Genomic DNA, 14,499 nt, shown 5'->3' with positions numbered 1-14,499 from the left:
TCCTTTTCCTATTTGGAACCAGTCTGTTGTTCCATGTCCAGTTCTAACTGTTGCTTCCTGACCTGCATACAGATTTCTCAAGAGGCAGGTCAGGTGGTCTGGTATTCCCATCTCTCTCAGAATTTTCCACAGTTTCTTGTGATCCACACAGTCAAAGGCTTTGGCATAGTCAATAAAGCAGAAATAGATGTTTTTCTGGAACTCTCTTGCTTTTTCCATGATCCAGTGAATGTTGGCGATTTGATCTCTGGTTCCTCTGCCTTTTCTAAAACCAGCTTGAACATCAGGGAGTTCACGGTTCATGTATTGCTGAAGAATTTTAAGCATTACTTTGCTAGCATGTGAGGTGAGTGCAATTGTGCAGTAGTTTGAGCATTCTTTGGCATTGCCTTTCTTTGGGATTGGAATGAAAACTGACCTTTTCCAGTCCTGTGGCCACTGCTGAGTTTTCCAAATTTGCTAGCATATTGAGTGCAGCACTTTCACAGCATCATCCTTCAGGATTTGAAATAGCTCAACTGGAATTCCATCACCTCCACTAGCTTTGTTTGTAGTGATGCTTCCTAAGGCCCACTTGACTTCACATTCCAGGATGTCTGGCTCTAGGTGAGTGATCACACCATCATGATTATCTGGGTCATGAAGATCTTTTTTGTACAGTTCTTCTGTGTATTCTTGCCACCTCTTCTTAATATTTTCTGCTTCTGTTAGATCTCTACCATTTCTGTCCTTTATTGAGCCCATCTTTGTATGAAATGTTCCCTTGGTATCTCTAATTTTCTTGAAGAGATCTCTAGTCTTTCCCATTCTACTGTTTTCCTATATTTCTTTGCATTCAGCACTGAGGAAGGCTTTCTTATCTCTCCTTGCTATTCTTTGGAACTCTGCATTCAAATGGGTATATCTTTCCTTTTCTCCTTTGCTTTTCACTTCCCTTCTTTTCACAGCTATTTGTAAGGCCTCCTAAGAAAGCCATTTTGCTTTTTTGCATTTCTTTTTCTTGGAGATGATCTTGATCCCTGTCTCCTGTACAATGTCATGAACCTCCATCCATAGTTCATCAGGCACTCTGTCTATCAGATCTAGTCCCTTAAATCTATTTCTCACTTCCATTGTATAGTCATAAGGGATTTGATTTAGGTCATACCTAAATGTTCTAGTGGTTTTCTCCACTTTCTTCAGTTTCAGTCTGAATTTGGCTATAAGGAGTTCATGATCTGAGCCAGGTCAGCTCCCGATCTTGTTTTTGCTGATGGCATCCGGTCCCATCACTTCATGGGAAATAGATGGGGAAACAGTGGAAACAGTGTCAGACTTTATTTTTTTGGGCTCAAAAATCACTGCAGATGGTGACTGCAGCCATGAAATTAAAAGACGCTTACTCCTTGGAAGAAAAGTTATGACCAACCTAGATAGCATATTCAAAAGCAAAGATATTACTTTGCCGACTAAGGTCTGTCTAGTCAAGGCTATGGTTTTTCCAGTAGTCATGTATGATTGTGAGAGTTGGACTGTGAAGAAGGCTGAGTGCCAAAGAATTAATGCTTTTGAACTTTGGTGTTGGAGAAGACTCTTGAGAGTCCCTTAGACTGCAAGGAGATCCAACCAGTCCATTCTGAAGGAGATCAGCCCTGGGATTTCTTTGGAAGGAATGATGCTGAAGCTGAAACTCCAGTACTTTGGCCACCTCATGCGAAGGGTTGACTCATTGGAAAAGACTTTGATGCTGGGAGGGATTGGGGGCAGGAGGAGAAGGGGACGACAGAGGATGAGATGGCTGGATGGCATCACTGACTCGATGAACGTGAATCTGAGTGAACTGTGGGAGTTGGTGATGGACAGGGAGGACTGGTGTGCTGCAATTCATGGGGTCGCAAAGAGTCGGGCACGACTGAGGGACTGAACTGAAGATAGAGCTTCTCCATCTTTGGCTACAAAGAATATAATCAATCTGATTTTGGTGTAGACCATCTGGTGATGTCCATGTGTAGAGTCTTCTCTTGTGTTGTTGGAAGAGGGTGTTTGCTATGACCAGTATGTTCTCTTGGCAGAATGCTATTAGCCTTTGCCCTGCTTCATTCCATACTCCAAGGCCAAATTTGCCTGTTACTCCATGTGTTTCTTGACTTCCTACTTTTGCATTCCAGTCCCCTATAATCAAAAAGACATCTCTTTTGAGTGTTAGTTCTAGAAGGTCTTGTAGGTCTTCACAGAACTGTTCAACTTCAGCTTCTTCAGCGTTACTGGTCGGGGCATAGAGTTGGATTACTATAATATTGAATAGTTTGCTTGGAAACGAACAGTGATCATTCTGTGTGAGATCAAAGCTGTGTGTACAGGATATTAAAGGAGGGTCTTATGATCAAGGGCAAAAGCACGCAGAGGTCACAGATTTATAAAGACAGAATCAGGGAGTCTCAGGTTTAGAGTATCCAAAATTTATGAGAAATTTAAAAAGAAAAAATGCATGTGATTATAAGCATGTGTATGTGTTATTTGGGAAAATGGCATGAAAAGAAAGAATTAGGACTGTTGAATCCTTAAGAAAGATGATGCAGGGTTTAATTCTGATGAAAAAAAAGAGTAATCTTCCAGCTGGAAGGAGTTCATCTTATATGTTTAAGAGGAAATGGAAATTAAGATAATGAGGGCACCTAAGGACTTCAAATGAATAAATTGATTCATTGAAACATTCATTTAATGTTCACTGATTATCTCTCCTGAGTTTATTATGTGTCAGCCACTGTACTACGTAGGAATTGAGATTTAATGGTGAGTTGAAACAAGTCAAAATCTCCACGTCTTAAAAAAAAAAAAAAGTATGGCCTTGGATTTTTGAACAAACATGGCAGATCTGATTACCCAAGGACTCACGTATCATTCTGGAACTCCCAATCTACGGTTTTTACCGCTGTAATATGTAACCTTCTTCCCCTTTGGTTCCCTTGGGCACAAGTGGATTCTCTTCTTGGTGGGAACTGTTTTTGGGGCTTTCTCATTTCATGAGCCATCATCCTCCGCCCCTAGACTGAATCAGCTCAGTTCTCCTTGTGTGTCAGTTTCCCTGTTATTTTTATCTCACAGCCATCAGTGTCTGGCTGCTGCTGCTGCTGTTAAGTCACTTCAGTCGTGTCCGACTCTGTGCGACCCCATAGACAGCAGCCCACCAGGCTCCCCCATCCCTGGGATTCTCCAGGCAAGAACACTGGAGTGGGTTGCCATATCCTTCTCACTGCATGACAGTGAAAAGTGAAAGTGGAGTCGCTCAGTCGTGTCCGACTCTTCGTGACCCCATGGACTGCAGCCTACCAGGCTCCTCCATCCATGGGATTTTCCAGGCAAGAGTACTAGAGTGGGGTGCCATTGCCTTCTCCGGTGTCTGGCTGGGAATGCTGGGAATGCTTAATATCTCTCTCAAACGTTTCTTCCAGCTGCTTTTCAGTGGTTGCTAAGTCACTTCAGTCGTGTCCGACTCTGTGTGACCCCAGAGACGGCAGCCCACCAGGCTTCCCCGTCCCTGGGATTCTCCAGGCAAGAACACTGGAGTGGGCTGCCATTTCCTTCTCCAATGCATGAAAGTGAAAAGTGAAAGTGAAGTCGCTCAGTCATGTCCAATTCTTCGTGACCCCATGGACTGCAGCCCACCAGGCTCCTCTGTCCATGGGATTTTCCAGGCAAGAGTACTGGAGTGGGGTGCCAGTGCCTTCTCCGGTGTCTGGCTGGGAATGCTTAATATCTCTCTCAAACGTTTCTTCCAGCTGCTTTTCAGTGGTTACTCTACTTTATCTTTCCATTCAGAAAATTAGTTCCATTTTCTGCTGTCATTTGTTCTCTAAATAATATGTAGCACCAGAGACCTATTTTTATGCTAGGTGGTTTTGGTAGGCCTGACACATTTGACCTAATGACATCCCAAATTACCCTTCATTTCCACTAAACTAACATGTATTGAGCTGCCTGTGCTGAGCTCTGTGCTTGGTACTGGGGTACTTAGAGGAGGAGCCGGCCACCTGGTGGGGGCAGGGTGATACTTCTAAGGGACTTTTATTGATCCCAACATGATAGGTATCATTGAAGTGGTATGTAAATAATGCTAGTTCAAGAAACTAGACTCTACGCATTTGAAATTTTATTATGTGCGCAGTAAAAAAAACACTGTTCTTTTTTTTTTGTTGAATTGTTGTTATCTGATAGTATCTTTGTCTTGCCTCTGATTTTCTCTCCTCTGAAGGGAAGCAGCAGGATTTTCAAAGCTAAAGCTTCACACAGAATCAAAAAGATTAACTCGTTAAGTTCTGTCTGTTTTAACACCTAAATGTTGGGTTGACCAAAAAGTCTATTGAGGTTTTTCCAGAAGATGTAACAACAGCCCAATATTTCCCCATCTTCACAGCACTTGCCCTCCCCCTGCTCACTGGGCTCTTTGCCTGTCTCTGCCCTTGTCTCCTCCCCTCAACTAACCTCTGCCTGCCCAACGACAGCCAGGGTGAATTTGCCTACACGTAGATGTGATTTTTCTACTCTTCTTTTTCCGTCTGTTCAATGGCTTCCATTGGCTTTCAGATGAACTTTGTACTTTCCAGCATAATTTACAAGGCCCTTTGTAATGTGACTCAGCCCCCCTGAACATGGTTTCCACCCCCAAACCTGCCGTCCTCTGTGGTCCATGCCTCCTGACTTGTACCTGCATTACCGTACCGCATCCTCTTATGCATAGGTCTTTATCTGGAGGGCCTGCCCTGACTCCTCAGTTTTAGGTAAGCGCTGTGATGGGGTGAGACCTTTTTATCCTTCTCAGTTCTCTTTCTTCTGTGTTTCCCTGGAAGCTATGTTAAAACTTTCTTGCCACTGAATTGCTGGTCCTTGACACTAAGTGACTGTGTAGTAAGGGGTGGTTGAATAAACAGAAACCATAATTTACCAACTTGTGACCTGAAAGAAAGCGCTGGCATAACACCTTTAGGATCTGGGTCAGGGATTTTAGGGAAATTTCCACCCATTATGATTATATTTGGTACAATCATTAAACACCCATTGTGTAGTTCTTATGAGGCTTTCCGTACATTATACTGTGCTTCTTCATGTGGCTCAGTGGTAAAGAATCCGCCTGCCAATGCAGGAGACATAAGAGACTGGAGTTTGATCTCTGGGTCACGAAGATCACCTGGAGAAGGAAATGGTAGCCCACTCTAGTATTCTTGCCCGGAAAATCCCAGAGACAGGGGCGACTGGTGGGCTACAGTCCCTGGGATCGTAGAAGGGTCAGACATGACTTTAACAACTAAACAACAGCAAGCAGCAACTAAACAACAGCAACTAAATACTGTGGTCATTCAGCATTATACACTAAATCAGTATGCTTAGTTTTCTTTTGTGATTCATTTCTCATTAAAATAAATAGATAAATAAATAATAACGACTAGCATATGAGTCTTAAAGGCTTGATTACTAAAGTCTCAGATTTTAGTAACAGCATTTTAGCTAAGGAAGGAAAGCAGCCTTAATTTAAGGATGACAAGGCTCAGAGGGAATGTGGCACAATATCTCATTTACCGTTGTACACAATTCTTTTACCTAAAGCTTTCAAGAATTGCTTTCAGGGATTGCTTGAGTGGGGAAGAAATGTCACAGTTCTCTTAGATCAACACTTTATGACAGTGTTTTCTCAAAAAAATTTTAAAATAAATTTCCTTCCCTAAATGTTTCCTGGAAAAGAGAAATGCCAAGGGAAAACTTCCTGAAATGAAAGTCTCTGCATAGAAATCTGGAGAAGGCAATGGTAACCCACTCCGGTACTCTTGCCTGGAAAATCCCATGGACGGAGGAGCCTGGAAGACTGCAGTCCATGGGGTCATGAAGAGTCGGACATGACTGAGCAACTTCACTTTCGCTTTTCACTTTCATGCATTGGAGAAGGAAATGGCAACCCACTCCAGTACTCTTGCCTGGAGAATCCCAGGGACGGGGGAGCCTGGTGGGCTGCCGTCTATGGGGTCACACAGTGTCGGACGTGACTGAAGCGACGCAGCAGCAGCAGCAGCAGCATAGAAATCACAGTTGCTTGGCTCAGTCTTTCTGCTGATGAGGACAAGCTCACCAAATGTGAATGGATGCTTACTTCTGGTACTGTGGTCATTGGGTTTTTTGCCTGTTGCTGGGACTGCATCTGTGCAGCAATCTAATAGCAAATTGGTCCTTGATGTGTGTGCTTTACAAAAAAAAAAAAAAAACAACTCTGCATACGTCGTTCACAGAATGTGTATTGCCTGGTCCTTCTGTGCACTGTGTGCCAGGAACAGCTGCCACGTGATTCCAGCCCCCTTGGGAACCTGCCCTGCCCCGCCCCCCACTCCATCTCTGTGCCCGTGGTGTGTGTCTCAGGGATGTGGAAATATTCAGGGATGAACTGAAGAATCTCTTTTCCACCTTTTTGTTCAACTGGAAAGAGCTGAAATGTTGGCAGCTTGCTTTTTAGGCTCCATCAACAGAACTCTGTGTTGAATTGGCTGTGCCAATGCTGCTTTGAAGGCAGGAAGCTGCTGTGCATATTTTCTGTCCCAGGTAGGACTTGGAGTGGAGAAGTACACGACAGCTGCCTGGGCAAAGATGACAGGGTCGGGGCTCGTTGGCTACCTCTGGAAGACTTGTGTCCCTCCACCCAGCACCTCTTCTCTACCCCATGCATTCTTGTTTCTTGGGTTCCAGATTCTTAGTCTTTGGAGGATATGGTTAAAGCAGGATGCCAAAGAAAGCTACTGTGGTTTTTCAGGCGGTAGTATTTTAGCTTGAAGTAGAGATTTGTCTTCCTTGGTGGTGCAGAGGTTAAAGCGTCTGCCTGCAATGTGGGAGACCTGGGTTTGATCCCTGGGTCAGGAAGGTCCCCTGGAGAAGGAAATGGCAACCCACGCCAGTATTCTTGCCTGGAGAATCCCATGGACGGAGGAGCTTGGTGGGCTACAGTCCATGGGTCGCAAAGAGTTGGATACGACTGAGCGACTGAGTGAGCGAGCTAGAGATTTGTCTGCTTCAGTCTCCTGTTGTTCTGGTCCCTGGTGGCTCAGCGGTAAAGAACCCGCCTGCCAATGCAGAAGATAAGGGTTCGATCCCTGGGTCAGGAAGATCCCCTGGAGAAAGAAATGGCAACCCACTCCAGTATTCTTGCCTAGGAAATCCCATGGACAGAGGAGCTTGGTGGGCTATAGTCCATGGGGCTGCAAGAGTTGGACATCATTTAACAACTGAACAACAACAAGAGGTTTGTCCAGCACAAGTCCATTTTACCTTTAAAGAAGGTCATCCAAGGTCATCTCTCCAGGTGGGTTCAAACTTAGTGTCAGTTGATCCCAGGAGCTTTTCTCTATGTATGCGGCTTTCTGTGGGAGAAGAATGCAGAGCAATTTTGATGTTGCTTTTCTCTGCTGATGTTTGTGGAAGTACTTTCAGCTCTGAGTAATCAAACACTAGATGGCTTTCCAGATATTTGTTAAATCTCCACTTGTACCAGGCACTATCATTAAGGCATTATAGGAAGTAAAAGTTGACATAAGACACAGTTAACCTTTTGGTAAATATTTATCAAGTGTTCCCTGTGTGTTAGGCATTGGGCTAGGTGCTAGATTTTGAAGTCATGGCATGTTCAAGAATGTCAATTCTATTTTGAAGTTGTGGTTCGATCTAAGCAGAGCTCGATTCCTAGAGCTGATAAAGGAATTTGATAAACTTTAAGAACCAGCATTAACAGAGGAAGTGATTAAGTAATTATATGGGATGGAAGAAAAGCCTATATGAGATTAACCACAGTTGCTGGTTTGGACCACTGGATGGATTATGTCACCACCGTGTTACCACTCAGATTTGTAAACAGATAAGTTATCAACCCATTTGAGAGGAGAGGTATCAGCAAACCATTGTGGAATAAAAAAGACAGAAGAAGTAGAGTAGCCTCGAGTTAAACAACAGACTTAGGAATCAGAATGGCTAGGTCTAGTATTGGCTCTATTGCTACCTCAATGTGATCTGAGGGGAGGTTACTTACCACACCAAGAGGAAGTTCCTTCTTTGTGAAATGGTAAAAACAATACCTACCATGAAGATCTTTGGGAAATAATAGAAATCAGTTCTTACAATGACTACAGGTAAATAACCCTGAGTGAATATAAGATTATTATAAGAGCTCACTGCCTTCTGAAGTCAGAGAGGGCTTCACGGTGGAGATGGCATTTGACCTGGGTCTGAAAGGAAGGGTAAGTGTTAAGCAGATGAAAAATAGGGGAAGAGAATAAAGTATTCAAATGTATGAAATTGTTAAAGTGCCTGGCATTTCTGTGGGATAAAAGAAAAGTTTAGGGTGCCAGGAGAGGAACTGGACAGATGTCTTGGTGGTATATTGAAACCACTGTGGAAAGTGACTCGTTTGTCACTTAAATTGTGATTTCAAGGTGGGGTCTCATACTTGAAATGATTGGTTTCCATTCAGCACTGTCCTGCAGGTTCACGGGTAGACACTCCTCTCTGCTGTCAATACAGAGTTCAGTGATAAAGAGAAAACTGTAGAACACAAGAAAAGCACAGTAGGCTCAAAAACACAGTGCTCATCTCTGTGGATCAGAAATGAAAAGGGGCAGCAAGACTGAAGCTACGGCTTGATGGGAGCCTCATCTGGAGGCAGAAAGTAGTTTTCCTCTGGTCCAAGTGAAGCTTGCTCCCCTATGAGTATCTTTACAACTAGTGCTACCTGAGAAGCTCTTTCTTAATTGCAAGAAGGATGATAAGTAGGACTCTTTGGGAGCAATCAGGGTATATCCAAAAAATTAAGGATGCATATATCCTATGACCGTGCAATCTACTCTCAGGTAAATACTCTAGCCCATGGACACATGTGCCCATGTGTATCATATTGTACAATGGAAGTTATACAAAGTTGATAATTGTAACAATGTTGTGGCAGTGCACAATTACATATTAAATATGGGTTAATATGTGAGTGGATAAATAAACTATGGTATTTTCATTGACTGTAGTGCTGTCGTAGAACTACAACTGCTTATCCCAACATGGAAAAAAAAAATCTCAAAAATACAATACTGAAAATTAAACACCTCCATGAATGCTATTAGGGCTTCCCTCATAGCTCAATCGGTAAAGAATCTGCCTGCAATGCAGGAGACCCAGGTTCGATTCCTGGGTCAGGAAGATCCCCTGGAGAAGGAAATGGCAACCCACTCCAGTATTCTTGCCTGGAGAATCCCATGGACAGAGGAGCCTAGCAGGCTGCAGTCCATGGGGTCACAAGAGTCAGACACGACTTATCGACTAAACCACCACCACCATTAATGCTATTGCTTATGGTATTGTTAAATGCTCCTTATAAATACTAAAGTTGCATGAGAATGATAAATATCACATTCAGTTTAGTGTAACCTGGGGTGAATGAGAGGGAAATGGAAAAGGGAAGTTGTATATCATGTATTCATATTTCATTCCCTTAAAAATAAAGTAAAAACTAAGAAAGAAAAGAAGGAAGTAAGAAATGTATACTCAGGGAGTTAGAATATGAACAGCTGAGACTTCTGATATCTTGTAGTTAAATGGCTTTTCAACTTCAACATGCCACTATCAGTGAACAAGTGTTTGTCTATAGCTTACTGCAGGAGAGATTATAAGCACAGGAGCATAGTTTTGGAAACACATGTAACAACCTCTGTCTTTTGGCTCTAGGACTCCTGTTACGATGATGTCTCCTGGAGAGACTAGTGTTTAGTGCTCTGTTAACTTCTTAAATTCCCGTTCCTCCCCAACCCACTGAAATTTGTTTTCTAGCCAACACAACAATGAAAATGTTTTGCCAAGATCTCTAGTTCTTTCTTCTTTCTCTTTTATACTGGTGAGTGTTTGATGGTTTTGGCTCACCTCTCCCTTCAGTCTTTCCCTCACTTCCACGACAATCCCTCTCCTGATTTTCTTGTTTCCCTTTGCTTGTCTGCTCCGTCTCCTGGCAGTCTCCATTCCTGTTCGTTCTGTGTAAACGCATTGGTCTTCCTTTGGATTCTGACTTCAATCCTTTTACATCCTATACATCTGAGTGATCTTACCCAAACTCAAGATTTCTACTCTCTATATGCTGATGATCCCTGATTTTATGCCTTTATTCCAGACTTCTCCCACATCTCTAGACTCGTAAATACTATATATGCTATTTTCCCATGCGTCTTATATACATCAAACTCAATATGTATACTCTGGATATATATGTATATATTTATAAATGCTGCTGTGTTAAGTTGCTTCAGCCGTGTTTGACTCTGTGCGACTCTATGGACTGTAGCCCACCAGGCTCCTCTATTCATAGAATTCTCCAGGCAAGAATACTGCTGGAGTGGGTTGTCATTTCTCTGCTTAAGCCATGTTCTCTATCAGTTCAGTTCAGTCACTCAGTCTTGTCTGACTCTTTGTGACCCCATGGACTGCAGCATGCTAAGCCTCCCTGTCCATCACCAACAACTGGAGTTTACTCAAACTCATGTCCATTAAGTCAATGATGCCATTCACCCACCTCATCTTCTGTCATCCCCTTCTCCTCTCACCTTCAATCTGTCCCAGTGTCAGGGTCTTTTCAAAGGAGTCAGCTCTTCGCATCAGGTGGCCAAAGTATTGGAGTTTCAGCTTCAGCATCAGTCCTTCCAATGAACATTCAGGATTAATCTCCTTTAGGGTGCATTGGTTGGATCTCCTTGCCGTACAAGGGACTCTCAAGAGTCTTCTCCAGCACCACAGTTCTCTATATTGTTGTCATTTATCCACTGATTAAGCTAGACACTCTTTCCCTGACACGTTTCTCTCCCTCACTTTACACCTTCTAGCTTCCTCCTCCTCACCCTCCTCTCCTTGTCCCTCCTTCTTTTTCTTCTCCTTTCTCTTCTCCCTAGTTCTTCTTTTATTTCTCCAGTTTCTCAGTGTAGAAAGTGCCATTGCATCCAGCTTCTCCTCAAACTCCAATTCCCGATTTTCAGTCCTCTTACTTTATATAACATCAACAACCAAAGCAAATACCTTAAAGGTTACTACTTTGTGAATTTTATTCTTGAAATAAATGTATGTATTTTACTGTTTCCTTTTGTGACTTTGGGCAAAACACTGAATCTTGATTTACTTCACTTTTCTCCTCTGACCTAAGTGGTGGGAAGGAAATCTACAGAAGAGGGGATGTGCGTCTACATATGACTGATTCACTTTGCTGTATGGCAAGAGACTCATGCAACACTGTAAGGCAATTATACTCCAATAAAAATTAATTAAAAAATTTTCTTCTCTGTAAAATGTGCGTTATAATAACATCTAAACTGTAAATGTGACAATTCAGTCCAGGTATTTATGAAAAGACTCACCCTGGCAAACACTATAAGCTTTATGTTTTGTGGTTATCATTGTTTTCAATTATTGTCTATTGTTATTATAAAGTCTCGGATCTATCTTCATTTTTCACTATCAGAGGGTTTCTTTTCATATTAACTTGTAATATTTAAGGTGGCTAGTCTTCTGGAAAAAAGTAGCAAGTCTTTCATGTATTTTTACAGGTGAAATTTTAATATTTAAAGCTTGAAAATTCTCTTTACAAAACTGAGTTTAATTTGCCAGGAAAAAGGAGAGATTTTTTTGGGGGTAGGGGGAAAGGTGTTTTGTAGAGAAGCTCCCTAATGGTTTTATCAGCTGGAGCTGGCTTGGCCCTAAAAAATTCAGGAATTTTTGTGGCTTGTTTAATGGAGAAGGAAATGGCAACCCACTCCAGTATTCTTGCCTGGAAGTCCAATGGATGGAGGAGCCTGGTGGGCTATTGTCCATGGGGTCACAAACAGTCAGACTGACTGAGTGACTAATACTACCCTAGAGCTTTGAGGCTGCTTGTGTCCTTTGGCTCAGGCTGCTGGCCACCTAAAGTATTAGTAGCTGAAAACCGACAATGCTGTGAGGGTTTATACCATGGAACTTGGGAAAATGCCGAAAATCAGGACCCATCATAGCATATCACCGTATAATTTTAAGACGAGACCATTGTGAAATTTGATGTAATGACAATCTATTTTGTGGTGAATTTTAATATGTCATGGGTAAATTGTGCTTTTTAAGATTTAATTGCTATATAAATTAGAAATCAGTATAATAATTACCCTTAACTTGGATGTGAACACCATCATTCAATATCAGAGGAGGTCCATTTGTATATTTTACACTGGTTCCTTTGTATATTTATACAGCATGTGTTTTTGAGTGATTAATGACCAAGCGAATTTTTTACCCCCCCCCAACTTAAAAAGTAAAATAAAAATAGTGTTTTTCCATGAAAAGGAAATATTTATTTAAAAGAAAAATTTCCTCAAATTTTAGAGCCAAATTAGGGCAAATTCAGAATTTCGTTTTCCCTACCATATCCCAATAGGAAGAAAATCTTGTGAGAAAAATACCTTATGAGGCTTCAGATATTTGTTATGAAGAGACACAGGTTCAATCCCTGGGTCAGGAAGATCACCTGGAGCAGGAAATGGCAAGCCATTCCAGTCTTCTTGTCTGGGGAAATCCCATGGACTGAGGAGCCTGGCGGGCTGTTGTCTATAGGGTCATAAAGAGTCGGACATGGCTGAGCATACTTACACATACATTTGTTATAATGGTTATAATTCCCTATCAAAAAAAATAGTTTTATAAAATGCTCACTGTTTGCTTGGCTTTTTCTTGCTCATCTAGTGGAATAAACCACATGTGAGATCTTTTTGAAACTGACGAGTTCGTGGGTTCCACTTCCTGTTGTGAGGAGTTAGACATATCTCAAACTTACTAAAGTTCTCAAGATTGTTTTCATTCTTTCATCTAAACCAATTTAAGTTTCAAGTTCATGTTGATCAAGTGAAAATGCAATTCCCGCTAATTTATCGTTCCTGTAATATGAAGCTCAGCTTCTGGTTGGGGAAAACAGTTTGAACACTTATACAGATTTTGTGATCATTTGCCTTAGGAAAAGTTCTGTCTGAGGGGTAGCGCTGACTCAATGACTAAACTCCTTCCCCTCGTTTTAAAAAAAAAAGAGTCTGAATAAAGTCCTCTCGGTTTTTGGTGCTCACCCTGCTTGAGGTATTGTCCAGCCTAGAGCCCTACTTCTCATTAGTCCAGGTGCAAGAATCTAGCACAGACTGAGGCCTATTTTGGGGCCACGTTGAGACAGAGGGTGCAGTTTGATAGAGGGTTTTCTCTAGAACCAGCCATCAGCTTGTATGGTAGAACTGGAAAGACCTTGCCAAACTGTGCTGTGCTGAGTTGCTTGAGTTGTGTTAGACTCTTTGCAACCCTATGGACTGTAGCCCACTAGGCTCCTCTGTCCATGTGATTTTCTAGGCAAGAATACTGGAGCGAGTTGCCATTTTCTCCTGCAGGGGATCTTCTCAACCTGGGGATTGAACCGATGTCTCTTATGTCTCATCTCCTACATTGGTAACAGGAGATACCTTTACTCCTAGCATCACCTGGGAAGCCTGCTGCTGCTGCTAAGTCACTTCAGTCGTGTCCAACTCTGTGCGACCCCATAGACGGCAGCCCACCAGGCTCCCCCGTCCCTGGGATTCTCCAGGCAAGAACACTGGAGTGGGTTGCCATTTCCTTCTCCAATGCATGAAAGTGAAATGAAAGTGAAGTCACTCAGTCGGGTCCGACTCTTTGTGACTCCATGGACTGCAGCCCACCAGGCTCCTCCATCCATGGGATTTTCCAGGCAAGAGTACTAGCCCATAATTGATGGATGGAGGAGATTCACCTGCTCCCAGTCAGGAGGGATGGAGCGTGGGGTGCCTCCCTTCATGGATCCTACAGCGTCCTCTCCTACTCTCTCTTCTTTTCTAAGCTGTTTTTGTATAAGCTAATGTGATTGACCTTGTTCAGATGCGCCAGAATGGTCTAGGACTGCCTCTGTCTACACTTCCCTTTTCTTCCTACTCCCCTGTGGTTCTTAATTTGTCTTGAGAGCTTCTTGGGGTCTCCTGGACCCCAGATTCTCGTAAGTTATTCCCACTGTCTAAATTGACTTACCCTCTTCTTTTTCAGTCCTGGCTGTCAGCTAAGTTCTAGCTGTTGAAATAAAATACATTATGTGAACAATATATTTGGGTTAAAATATTTTGTTAATGGGCTTTGCTGAACTCAGAAAATTGCATGTAGAAAAAACCCCAGGAGAAAGAACATTGGAGAGAAGAGTGGGAATTTTAGATCAGGATGCAGGTCAGTGTGGGAGATATCTTATGAAGTGGGAATGACTTGGTCAAAAATGCCTAAATTTTAGTTGCCTGTCATGACTCTAATATGTCTTCTCCTGCCTAAAATTTAGGGCAAATATTGCCTTTGTCATGTCCATTTTTCAAAAGAATGATTTATTTCCTCAAGGATAAAATTTTATTCTAATATTTGTAAAATAAAAAGTCAGTATGAAGTTTCTCAGGAAATATAGTTTAAGGCACTTTA

General features: G+C 42.3%; 1 protein-coding gene across 19 annotated transcripts in view; it reads left to right on the top strand.

The window, feature by feature from the left end:
- Positions 1-14,499, top strand: part of IPCEF1 (interaction protein for cytohesin exchange factors 1) — a 172,277-nt gene that overhangs the window by 74,820 nt on the left and 82,958 nt on the right. Inside the window, exon 1 of one of the 19 annotated variants that reach the window (XM_069598751.1) lies at positions 7,132-7,315. The exons of the other annotated variants lie outside the window; for them this stretch is intronic. Coding sequence (XP_069454852.1) covers positions 7,175-7,315 — 141 coding nt within the window. The 5' untranslated portion in view covers positions 7,132-7,174. Of the gene's footprint in view, positions 1-7,131; positions 7,316-14,499 lie in introns of those variants that run through there. 19 annotated transcript variants of the gene reach the window in all.

This window comes from Ovis canadensis, chromosome 8 (genome assembly GCF_042477335.2).
Source record: "Ovis canadensis isolate MfBH-ARS-UI-01 breed Bighorn chromosome 8, ARS-UI_OviCan_v2, whole genome shotgun sequence".
Classification (NCBI taxonomy): Eukaryota; Metazoa; Chordata; class Mammalia; order Artiodactyla; family Bovidae; genus Ovis; species Ovis canadensis.
This window is presented reverse-complemented; position numbering and strand designations above follow the sequence as displayed.